This window comes from Rhinoraja longicauda, chromosome 5 (genome assembly GCF_053455715.1).
Source record: "Rhinoraja longicauda isolate Sanriku21f chromosome 5, sRhiLon1.1, whole genome shotgun sequence".
NCBI lineage: Eukaryota > Metazoa > Chordata > Chondrichthyes > Rajiformes > Arhynchobatidae > Rhinoraja > Rhinoraja longicauda.
In genome coordinates, this window is record NC_135957.1 from 19,961,263 (window position 1) to 19,974,725 (window position 13,463).

The following is a 13,463-nucleotide window of genomic DNA, read 5'->3' on the forward strand; positions in this document are numbered from 1 at the left end:
ACAAGGTACAGTGAAAAAGTTGGAAGTTGCAAAGTTGGAGACTTGGAAGTTGCAAAGTGTTACCAGAATGTTGAACATGGAACGTAGAACATAAAACAGTACAACACAGGAACAGCCCCTTTGCCCACACCGTTCTGGACTGGAGCACAAAATCACAGAATCATCTCATTCTAGTCCATCTAGTCCAGCTGCATCACAATCCTAGATGGATGTAAGTTCAGTGCAGAGACGTGGCTGCTCTCTATCATTTGACACGTTTCATCGAGGACCCTCTTGTCCCCTCTGATGGATGTGACAGACCTTATAGTGCTACGCTGAGGAGAATCAGGGTGGAATCGCGCACAATCTGTGTCAGCTGTATGGAGTGGCGGTGGAACGAGCAGAGGGCATCGCACCGGGCCAGGCCGACCCCTACTTCATCACCCCAGTGCCACCACGACACCGGGCCTTAAAGTGAGAAGATAAGAAATTGCACATCGCCTTCATCCAAGATCGCACTTTTCAGAGACTTGGAAGTTGCAAAGTGGCACCGGAACGTAAAACATAAAACAGAACATAGAAGATTACAACACAGGAACAGCCCCTTCGGCCCATAATGTCTGAGTCCAAACATGATGCCAAGATAAACTATTCTCATCTGCCTGCACATGATCCATATCCCTCCATTCCCGGCATATCCATGTGCCTATCCATAAGCATCATAAATGGCACAATCATATCTACCTCCACCACCACTCTGGCAGTGCAGTCCTGGAACCCATCAGCTCTGAAACACCTTCTCTCTCTATCCCTCCCTCACCCAATTCGCACTAGCTTCTCATTTTCACCCTACAAACAGCTAACTTCCTTTATCATCGTTACATTTTTGCACATCTTTCATTCATTGTTCTTTATCTCTCCACATCATTGTCTACATCTCTCGTTTCCCTTATCCCTAACTAATCTGAAGAAGGGTCTCGACCTGAAACGTCCTTCCTTCTCTCCAGAGATGCTGCCTGTCCCGCTGACTTACTCCAACTTTTTGTGTCTTCTTCATTTTAAACCAGCACCTGCAGTTCCTTCTTACACATCATTCTACGAAACCTCTTCCGCACCCATTCCAATGCTTCCACATCCTCACTGTATTGGGATGACCAGAACTGCACACAATACACCAAATGCAGTCTAACCAAAGTCATATAAAGCTGCATCATAACTTCATGACATACTCAAAGCCTCGACCAATAAAGGCAAGCATATCATACGCCTTCTTTACCACTCCATCTACTTGTGTTGCCACTTTCAGGGAGTTATGGACTTGGAGCCCAAGATCCCTCTGTACATCAATGCTGTTAATAGTCTTGCCATGAATTGTATATTTTCCCCTTACATTTGACCACCCCGATTCTCTGTGTGCTGTTCCAGAAGATGATCTATTGTACGTATGTATAATAGGATTTGACTGGATAGCATGCAGAACAAGCTTTCACTATATCTCTGCACATGTGACAATAAAGACACCATTGATGTTCCTAAGACAGATGGTCTGACCATTATCAACTGGCTACATGTGGGAGCTTGTTGTGAAGAGTTTGCTGCTGTGTCTCCTGTGTTGTATTAGTAACTGCAACTTGTGGATTGATTTCATTGGGACCTATTAAGTGAACAATCATGCTAAATAAATGCTGGTGATTCAGTTTCGATTTCAGTTTCAATTTCAGTTTCAGTTTAGTTTATTAGTTTATTGTCACGTGTACCGAGGTACAGTGTAAAGCTTTTGTTACGTGCTGTCCTGTCAGCGGAAGATTATAATCAAGCCATTTACAGTGCACAGATACATGATAATGGAAGAAATGTTGCTGTAGGAGTAGAGATTTATGTGGAGTGATTGTAATACGTGATTGTAGATCACATTGTACTTGTTCATCCAGATCAATGCCATGAACACAAAACGTTGAACATTAGGTAATGCACAAGTACCTGCAGGAAGCTGGGTAGCAGTTAGTGCTCAGTCAGTTACACTGACTTGAGTGTGAAAGCTCCCTTCATTGAATGCCAGGTTTCGAAGGCTTCACATAAGAGGATTCTCATAGTATTGGTTTATTATGTCACACGTGCATATGATAGATGCAGTGAAAAAACGTTGTTTTGTGTGCATCCAGGCAGATGATGCTATACAGGGTGGCACGGTGGCGCAGCTGATAGAACTGCTGCCTCACAGTGTCAGAGACCCGGTTTGATCCTGACGTTGGGACTATACACGTGCTCTTCCTGTGACCGCATGGGTTACCTCTGGGTTCTCCGGTTTCCTCCCACATCCCAAAGACGTGTGCCTTTGTAGGTTAATGGGCCTCTGTAAATTGCCCCTAGTGTGTAGGGGAGTGGATGAGAAGGTGGGACACATAGAACTAGTGTGGATGGGAGAACAATGGTCAGCATGGACCTGGTGGGCCGAAGAGCCAGATTCCATGCTGTATCTCTGAACGAAACCAAGCTAAACATGGGTAGAACTGATAGTGTAAAAGAGAAAATAAACAGTGTGCTGAATAATGTGGCAGCCACTTCTCCCCAACCCCATCTTCATCCTACCTAATTTCCTCAGCAATCACTGATGCGAATATTAGAACAGTTGCAAATGCCTTTGAAATGACTTCAAAATCTTCTGTTTGCAATGAGCCACAGCTCTTGTTGAAAGCAAAGCTTCAAAGGTAAATAACATCTAAACAGCTAATCTTTGCCCACAAATAACAGTTTTAACTGACCTGATGAAGAAAATGTCTTTTTGCAATAATTAACACCATTAACTTAGAACACAGAACAGTGCAGAACAGGGAGATTATCACCATTCACACAATCAACAAGTCCCAAATCGTGCTTGCCAGGCCAAACACTCATCTGGCCACAAGATGCTGGTGTAACTCAGCGGGTCAGGTGGTTAAGACGGACTAAGCAGAGGTGTTCAACGAAATGATCGCCGAGCCTGCGCTTGGTCTCACCGATGTAGAGAAGTTGACACCTGGAACTCCACTGTTCCAGGTGTCAACTTCTCTACATCGGCGAGACCAAGCGCAGGCTCAGCGATCGTTTCGCTGAACACCTCCGCTCAGTCCATCTTAACCAACCTGATTTCCTGGTGGCTCAGCACTTCAACTCCTCTTCCCATTCCCAATCTGACCTTTCTGTCCTGGGCATCCTCCATTGCCAGAGTGAGGCCCAGCGCAAATTGGAGGAACAGCACCTCATATTTCTCTTGGGTAGTTTACACCCCAGCGGAATCAACATTGACCTCTAACTTCGGATAGTCTCTGCTTTCCCTCTCTATCCCCTCCCCTTCCCAGTTCTCCCACCAGTCTTCCTGTATCCGACTACATCCTATCTTTGTCCCGCCCCATCCCTTGACATCAGTCTGAAAAAGGGTCTCGACCCGAAACGTCACCCATTCCTTCTCTCCAGAGATGCTGCCTGACCCGCTGAGTTACTCCAGCATCTTGTGTCCACCGTCGATTTAAACCAGCATCTGCAATTTTCTTTCCTACTCATCTGGACGAGAATGCAACATGCAATCATTTCCAACAAGCTGATGCAGTCTCCTTTCTTCCTTTCAGAGCTTGCCTATTATTCCAGTTTAATTGAAAATTCTTGATCTGTTTTGCACAAAACAAATATTTTACTCCTTATTGGTCTCTGAGTTATTTAAGGCAGAAATCAGTAGTTTTTAGGTAATCAAGAGTTTAGTGCAGATAAGTGGTGCTGTGGCAAAAATAACCTTACTGATGCAGCAGGCACATGGGTCCGAATGGTCTTTAATTATAGTATGCTGTGCTCATATCTGCAGTGTTCTGAATCATGCACTAAGTCTTGTTATCTCTCAATCACCTCTCTCTCTTTCTGTTCCCAGGGTTGAAAGGAGATGATTTTCTTGTTCTGGGCCTGCAAAATGGAACAGTAGTTTACAGCTTTAATTTAGGCTCTGGCACCACCACGATAGTCAGTGAGCCATTGGATCGACTCCTTGAGATGCACGTTGTCCGTCTCGGAAGATTCCTCAGAACAGGATGGCTGAAGGTTTGTAAGGGGTGGTGGACTGGAGGGAGCAAAAATCTCATAGGAATCCTCAAATAGTTCCTCTCAGAACCTATACATTTTGAAGAGGGTTCTGAAAGTATCCAACTTGGAGAAATATCCAACTCCATGAAGAGTGGAATGATTACAAGGTTGGGCTTTAGATAAGGCTTCCAGTTGACATTTTCATCAGCCACATGTTACGTTTAGTTTAGTCGATTTTGTTTAGAGATGCAATGCGGAAGCAGGCCCTTCGGCCCACCAATTCCGCACCGACCAGCAATCCCCGCACATTAACACTATCCTGCACACAGTAGGGATAATTTAGAATTTTACTAAGCCAATTAACCTACAACCCTGTTTGTCTTTGGAGTGTCGCCCAATGTGTGTTTATCAAATGTGTCTAATACTGATATAGTTTCAGAAGAACAAATTGCTGGTGTCCCTTTAAAGCAGTGAAAAATACATCCTATGCTGTAAGGAGTTTGAGAATGCCCGTATTGATGAAATGCATGTGGCCTTTTTTGCTAGTTGTGATGATCAGATGGGTAACAGTTTACTGCCATGGGAGTGTAATCGTAGGCATCAAGCAAGAAACTTTGACAGGTAACCATAATGTGGGCACCTGAACTGAAGAGAGTGAGAAGAGAAGAGGAAGTCAACTCACCACAAGAGCAAAGTTGTGTTGGAAGGAACTGCAGATGCTGGTTTATACTGAAGATAGATACAAAGTGTTGGAGTAACTCAGTGGGCCAGACAGCATCTCTGGAGAAAAAAGATGGGTGACCTTTCGGATCAGACTGAAAATAGAGGGGTGGGGGGGAAACTAGAGATAAGAAAAGGCCAGAACAAATAAGGGCTGCCAACAGATGACCAAGGAAGTATGGAGCCCATAATGGTTGGCTGGGGAAGAGGTGACAAAGAAGGGATACAGGGATGCGAACAGTGGTACTAGTTGGGGGGACCCTGTCCCTGTTGTGACTAGGGGGGGGAAAGGGAGGAAGAGCAGAACTACCTGTGATAGAAGAGGAGACCCCCTCCCCCCACTCCCTACAGAATGAGGACATCTCGGATGTCCTGGTATGGAATACCTCATGGTGGATGCCGAAGAGCATCTTGGGAGCAGCTCAGCATCTTGGAAAGCAGAGCTGGTTGATCAAGCTGATGGCTCCAGAAATCTGGGTTTGATCCCAACCTCTGCTGCTGTCTACTCGGAGTTTGCACGTTTCTTACAAATATGTGGGTTTCATCCACGTGCTCCAGTTTTTTTCCCATATTTCAAAGTATTCCAAAAACATACAAGTTGGCAGATTAGTTGGCCCAATAATGCTTGTGTGCAGGTAGGTGGTAAATTCTCAGATGAGTTATTTTTTTAAATCTCCAGGTAACATAGAACATAAATTGATGGGAATGTGAGAAAATAAAATGGGATTCATGCAGGATTAGAGTAAATGGGTGGTTGCTGGTCAGCAGGTTTCTGTGCTGTATGACTCTATGACTCTATGACCCTCATCCACGCCTTCATCACCTCCCGTCTGGACTACTGCAACAGTCTCCTCTATGGCGCACCCTCAAAAATCATCAGTAAACTTCAATACATTCAAAACTCTGCTGCCCGTCTACTCACCCACACCCCGATCCGTGACCATATCACCCCCGTCCTTTACAAACTCCACTGGCTCCCCATCCCCCAGAGAATCCAGTACAAAATCCTCCTCATGACCTACAAAGCCCTCCATAACCTGGCCCCATCCTACCTGACCGACCTCCTCCACAGGCACACTCCCACCTGCACCCTCCGCTCTGCTGCTGCCAATCTCCTATCCCCCCACATCCGGACCAAACTCAGATCCTGGGGGGACAGGGCTTTCTCCATCGCTGCTCCCACCCTATGGAACTCACTACCCCAAACCGTCAGAGACTCCTCCACACTCACCACATTCAAAACATCACTGAAGTCTCACCTGTTCAGTACTGCCTTCAACCACTGAAGGTCACCTCACCTTCTGTCTCCTTTCTCTGTTCGTTTACTTATTTATCTATTTATTCACTTCCCTATGTTCTCTAAATCCCTGTAAAGCGTCTTTGAGTATATGAAAAGCGCTATATAAATGTAATGCATTATTATTATTATATTATTATATAACAGATGAGAAGAACTCTCTTTTCACAGTGAGTGTTATGATATAGAATATTCTGCCTAACAGGATAGTAAAAATAAATTTAATTTGGAGTGCAGTATATAACTGAAGTTCCACAGCAATGGGGAAAGAGAAGGGAATTGAACTTGATGGAGCAGTCTTCTTGAAAGAAGTACGTAATTGCTAGGTAGAGGGGAATATTCATCATCACCATGGGGCGATGTAAATTCCCATCAAAGATCAGCGGCATTGGAAGTTGCGGATAAAGAAGTAAGGCAGTGCATTCTGAGTATGCTCGCATTGTGTCCTGTCCAACCATTCAGTGATTTAAAGTAACGAGTAGCCTCCAGCCTCTAATTATGATACAGTCTAAAAAAGAATGTGCCAAGATGCCGAGAAAATGACTTCATCTCTTGCAAGCTCAGAATCAAAGGATGTACCTTTAAAAAGGAGGCAGGGAGGAATTTCTTTAGTCGGACGGTGATGAATCTGTGGAATTCATTGCCACGTACGGCTGTGAAGGCCGTCAATGGATATTTTTATGACGGAGATTGACAGATTTTTCATAACCAAAGGTATCAGGGGTTATAGCGAGAAAGCAGGAGAAAGGGATTCAGAGGGAAAGATAGATCAGCCATGATTGAATAGTGGAGTAGACTTGATGGGCCGAATGGTCTAATTCTGCTTCTAGAACTTATGAATTTATAAGATCAAAAGTGGTGACATCACGGTAGGTTTTAATGTCTTCCAGAATTGAATCAGAGCTGTGAGACTTCTCCAAAGAGAATTGGTTTGCATGCAAATATTTTTTTTTAACTGTTTGTTTTAAGGTGGACAACCAACTGAATAAAACTCGCACTTCCTCTGGGACTTTGATGGGCCTCAATGTTTTCAGCCAGTTTTACGTGGGCGGTTACAGCGAGTACACCCCAGAACTGCTGCCCAACGGAACTCATTTCAGTGATAGTTTCCAAGGTAACCTCTTCTCACTCTCCCAGTTGAACTTTCAGATGTTTTGTATGAAATCTGAACATAAATGAGATAAAAAAGGAATATTTCGTCTTTACCCTGCAGCTTGATTTTTCTTTGCTTGAGATCATTTTATATTGAAGATATGCTTTTGATCAATAAAACTGAGAAAAAATGCTCTCAAAGTAATGCACTCAAACACCGAAGAAATGATTCATCTCTTTCACCATTGCTAAAGGTGACCAACTTATTTGATGCTGATTCCTTCTTTTAAGCTAACCTACAATATTTTATATGAAACATTGACTTTATTGTCAGTAGTATTTCATGGCAGCCTGTCTTAGTTTAGTTTAGTTTATTGTCACATGTACCGAGGTACAGTGAAAAGTCTTTGTTGCATGCTAACCAGCCAGTGGAAAGGCTTTGCATGATTACAATCGAGCCATCCACAGTTTGCGAGTGGCATTGCAGAATACAACTATCCCACGTGGCACTCCTTTGGTTCCCTCGTTTTATTATTATCGTCATAAAAATAATCCCAAAGAACAGTCATTGTGAAAAAATAAAACCACAACGTGCTAGAAAACACTCAGCACAGCTCTAACGATGCTTGAATTGCTTGACACAATCCAGAACAAAGCAGGTCATTTGACCAGCACCCATCCATCACACCGCTCAGACTTTGATAGTAAATCCATGAGCAGGAAAGACATGAGCAGCTGATGTATGGAAACACTGCCACCAGCAGGTGCTTTAGTTTAGTTAAGTTTAGTTTGGAGATACAGCGTGGAAACAGACCCTTCTGCCCACCGAGTCCGTGCCATCTAGCAATCACCCATACACTAGTTCTATCCTGCGCACCAGGGACAATTTATAGAAGCCAATTAACATACAAACCTGCACGTCTTTGAGATGTGGGAGGAAACCGGAGTGCCCGGAGAAAACCCACGTGGTCACAGGGAGAACGTACAAACCTTGTACCGACAGCACCCAGAGTCAGGTTCAAATCTGGGACTCTGGCTCTGTAAGGCAGCAACTCTACCACTGTGCCACTGTGTTGCCCTAAATGTTAGGGGGTGGTGAGAACGTGGAACTTGGCGCCACAGAGGGTGGTTAGGAGGTGGGGCAACGTATGATTTAGGTATTGGTGGGGGTTTTTTTGCCATGTCTATGGTACTGTTGCACTACAATGTTGATAATTATATTCTGCACTCGATATCTTCCTCTTTGCTCTCCCTTGAACTTGAGCTTGACGTGATTATATTTCTGTGCAGTATTATCTGATCTGATTGGACAGCATGCAAACAAAGGTTTGCACTGTCCCTCGATACACATGGCAATAACAAACCTGAACCTAAACCTAACGGGGAAAAGCATTATTTTACATGCTATCCAGGGAGATCATACCATACTTGAGTGTGATCACAGGTAGTGCAAAAAGCAAAAGAAAATAGACAGAAAAAGTGCAAGAGCCTCAATGAAGTAGATTGGAAAACTGAGAATTGATAATTAGCATATGAGAGGTCCGCTATTTAAAAGAGATATATCTTAACCTGCATGTATGCAAGTTAAGTTTCTTACAATGAGAGTGATGGGTAGCAGGAACGCAGAGTCAGCAGCTGTGGTGGGAGCAGATATGGTAGTGATGTTTAAGAGGCACATATATCTGCATGGAATGGAGGGATGTGGATCATGTGCAGGAAAAAGGCATTGGTTTAATTTGGCATCATATTTGGCACAGATATTGTGAGTCAAAGAGCCTGTTCCCATGCTGTACTGCTATATGATCATCTAATTCTGCCAGATTAACCCCTTTTTCCCTGATTTCTCATCCCTTTTTCCAGTTTCCAGTTAAATGAATCTGTATTTTGCATCCTAACCACCCTCTGTGGCGCCAAGTTCCACCTTCTCACCACCCCCTAACATTTAGGGCAGCACAGTGGCACAGCGGTAGAGTTGCTGCCTTACAGAGCCAGAGTCCCAGATTTGAACCTGACTCTTGGTGCTGTCTGTGCAAGGTTTGTACGTTCTCCCTGTGACCACGTGGGTTTTCTCCGGGCACTCCGGTTTCCTCCCACATCTCAAAGACGTGCAGGTTTGTATGTTAATTGGCTTCTATAAATTGTCCCTGGTGCGCAGGATAGAACTAGTGTATGGGTGATTGCTAGATGGCACGGACTCGGTGGGCAGAAGGGTCTGTTTCCACGCTGTATCTCCAAACTAAACTTAACTAAACTAAAGCACCTGCTGGTGGCAGTGTTTCCATACATCAGCTGCTCATGTTTTTCCTGCTCATGGATTTACTATCAAAGACTGAGCGGTGTGATGGATGGGTGCTGGTCAAATGACCTGCTTTGTTCTGGATTGTGTCAAGCAATTCAAGCGTCGTTAGAGCTGTGCTGATCCAAGGATGTCTTCCATCATTCAGTTATACCTTGCTGATGGTGAAAGTCTCTGGGGAATCAGGAGGAGAAATACACACAGCCATATATCTAGCCTCTGGACTATTCTGGCAATCCCAAAACCTGGTCCAGTCATAGAATCATAGAGTCATACTCTATGCCCAACTCATCCATGCTGACCAACATGCCGCATATTTGACCCATACCCCTCTAAACCTTTCTTATCCATGTACCTATCCAAGTGTCTTTTGAATATTATTATCATTACCTGTCTCAGCCTCCTCCTTTGGCAACTCATTCCATATTCCCACCACCCTCTGAGTGCAAAGGTTGTCCCTCAGGTTCCCATTAACTGTTTCCTCTCTCACCTTTATCCTCTTGTTCTTGATTCCCCTACACTGGATTTTTTTTTAAACTGCGTTCACTCTATTTATTCCCTTCATGATTTTATACACCTCTATAAGATCACCCCTCATCCTCCTGCATTCCAAGGAATAAAGTCCTAGTTTGCACAATCTCTCCCTATAGCTCAGGACCTCGAGTCCTGGCAATATCCTCATAAATCTTCTCTGCAATCTTTCCAGCTTAAATTCAGTTCAGTGGCGTCTTCCTACCTGTTTATTACAGGATGATGCCAACGTGTATCAAGGAATGGTGGCCAGCCTTTTTCCTGCTGAAGGTGGTCATTGTGAAGAATAATGTTACTTGCCATTGATCGGCCATGTCCAAGTGTTGGTCAGCTGCTGGCCGACATGTACTTCCTCACAATCTGAACAATGACAAATGGAGTGTAACATGAGCTAAATGTCCCCACTACTAACCTTACGATGGAAAGAAGTTCATGCAGCAAACATCGCAACTTGGTTGACCTGAGGAATTCCTGCAATAATCTTCTGGGTCCGTGGTGACTGACTTCTGACAACCATGAGCATCTCCCTTTGTGCGTATGAAAAAAGGGGCAAGAGTAGGCCACTCGGCCCCTCAAGACTGCCCCACCACTCTATCTCCTCATGGTCGATCTAATCTAGGCCTCTACTCCTTCTGCTATTCTCCATAGCTCTCAAATCCCCAACCTTTCACAAATGTATCTACCTACATTTTAAATACTTCTAACAAGCCAGTCTGTGCAACTCTATTGGTGATTTATCACCCTCTTCAACAAGGAATTTCATGCATCTCAGATTAAAATGACTGCCCCCTTATAACTATGTTTCCTCATAAGAAACTCTCCCTCTGAACAAACTAAACTAAACCAGGAGTGGTCTCACCAACAGCCTGTGCAATTGTATCACAACGTCCTTATGTCTAAACTCCAACCTCTGTGAAATAAAGGTCAATATGCCATTTTCTTCTTAACAATAAGCCTGCTGACATTTTGTGATTCCTGCTCTCAAACCCTGTGAACTTTCATTCACGCAGTCTCTCCAGTTAGATAATAACCTGCCTTTTGATACTTCTTACTGACCTCACACTTTCCCACATTGAACTCTATTTGTCAAGATTTTGCCCACGCACTCAGTCTACCTATATCCAGCTTCACGGTCACTATATCCTCTTCCAACCATTTTATCAACTCTCTGTTTCCATATGAAAACCCATTTAAATCTATGCTAGAGACACAAGGAACAGTACATGCTGTAATCTTGCGTAAATACAAAGTGCTGGAGAACCTCAGCCGGCTAGGCAGCATTTATGGAGAGTATGGATTGGCAATGTTTTGAATTGGTAGTCTTCTTCAGTCTGAAGAAGGGTCCAGACATGAGATGTCACCTCTCCATATCCTCCAGAGATACTGCCTGACTCGCTGAGTTACTCCAGCACTTCATGTTTTGTTCAAACCATGCTTACACACTTCCTCTGAGTGTTAGCTCAGGTTTAGTATTGTTTAGTTTAGTTTAGAGATACAGCGCAGAAACAGGCCCTTCAGCCCACCGAGTCCACACCGACCAGCGATCCCTGCACATTAACACTATCCTGCACACATTAGGGACAATTTACACATACACGAAGCCAAGTAACCTACATACTGTACATCTATGGAGCATGGTAGGAAACCAAAGATCTCAGAGAAAACCCACGCAGTCACGGGGAGAACGTACAAATTCTGTACAGACAGAGCCCGTAGTCGGGATCGAATATCATGAGGTTTTTAAAGTTGTGCACAGCCTCTTAAGTGGCCATTTGTCAAGTGCCATTTTGTAAATCTAAATACATTACATCTACAAATTCTCCTTTATCAAGTTTGACTGCCACATCCTCAAAGAATTCTAGCAAATTTCTTAAATTTCATAAAACCATGTTTTGATTATTTCCAGTTTACCTAAATAATGACCCATTTCTTCTTCAATTATCCACTTTATGATTCTGTTTATTGCATTGTTTTTTCCTTGATGTCCGATGATTAGTTTTACCAGGGCTTCCTAATGCCACATTCAGTCAATCAATGTCAAGAGCAATCACTTTCACTTTCACCTCTGAAATTCAGCCCTCTGGCCCACTTTTAATGAGTTTGATTGCATTTACCCTGCTTTTTATCATGGCCGTTTCCCTGTTGCTGGATAGATGGAGGTTTTCTACGAAGATGATGCTGGATAGATGGAAGTTTCCATGTTCCTATGGAACAGCTTGGTTCGCATTTAGGTATGAGGGGAGCACCTATCACTTGCCAGGCTTTGTCTTGCCCCCCCCCAACCTCTCTTTTCCAGCTTTCTCTCCTGTACTACAATCAGTCTGAAGAAGGGCCAAATCCAAAATGGAACCTATGCATTCCCTCCACAGATGCTCAGATGCTGCCTGGCCTGCTGAGTTAATCCAGCATTTTTGTGTTGAATGCTTGTTAATCTCAGCTGAACTGTCTGAAGAAATACAAGTGAAGGGAGATAAATGAAGCAAGTTGGCAGCAAAATAAAAACTATGTTGGAATAATAAGATTCGTGGAGCTGGCGGCCTTGCACGGGACTGACTTTGAGCCTCACCGTGGGGCGTGGACTTACCATCGGAGCTGATTCCTTGCCTGAGATCGATGCTCCAAACGGGGCCTGCGAACTTTTACATCAAGGAGCTCCTAGTCTAGGGTGAGACCGGTGGAGAAGCTGCAAAAGCCGCACAACGTTGGGGTAGATCACCTGGCGCAGGGAAGCTGAGATTCCCCCCCACCCCCCCCCCCCCCCCCCCCAATGCAGGAGCTTGATCGCCCCGACGAGGAAGGCCTGCCACCGGCTACAGGAACAAGATCGTCCCGTCAACAGAAGGCTCGAGGCCCCCGACCGCAGGAGAATAAAGAAGGGAGAGATTGAACTATTTTTCGCCTTCCATCACAGCGAGGAATGCGGAGGAGTCATTGTGGTGGATGTTCATGTTAAAATGTATTTTGTGTGTTCTGTTGCTTTTTATTGGTATGACTGTATGGCAAATGAAGTTCCTCGTATGTTGCAAAACATACTTGGCTAATAAAGTATGATTATGATTACAATACTCAGCAGCCGTGGGAAATCCGAAACAAAAAAAAGAGAATGCTGGAAATACTCATTTGACCTGGTTGTTTTATAGGAGGGCAAGTAACGGATTTTATTTTACATGTGGATGACATTATTCGAAACTCTTAACAGAAATATGAAAGGTTGTTTATTTGAAAATCTTATTGTTCGTGTCAGTATTGACCTGATCAGGCGTAAGGTTGTTCCTGGGTGGTTTGTCATCTTCAAAATATTCCCTTGGACATTTTTGTCCAAAACCTTCGACCTCAATTTAATGCCTTATGTGAAAGGTGGCACCTCTGACCCGGCAGCACTCCCTCAGTACTGCACTCAAGTGTGGACGTGCCCTTTATGTGAAGAGGTGTAATTTTGATGCTTATTTAATGCTTTTGTTGTTGGACTGTGGGTGATTGAATTAACATTTTGTTCAAGAT

At 44.0% G+C, this 13,463-nt stretch overlaps 1 protein-coding gene across 1 annotated transcript in view; it reads left to right on the forward strand.

Moving 5' to 3' along the window:
- The window catches only part of LOC144593849 (protein eyes shut homolog), a 192,276-nt gene that overhangs the window by 154,929 nt on the left and 23,884 nt on the right, over positions 1-13,463 (forward strand). The window contains exons 8-9 of the mRNA XM_078399968.1: positions 3,878-4,044; positions 7,013-7,157. Of these exons, the coding sequence (XP_078256094.1) occupies positions 3,878-4,044; positions 7,013-7,157 (312 nt within the window). The remainder of the gene's footprint in view (positions 1-3,877; positions 4,045-7,012; positions 7,158-13,463) is intronic.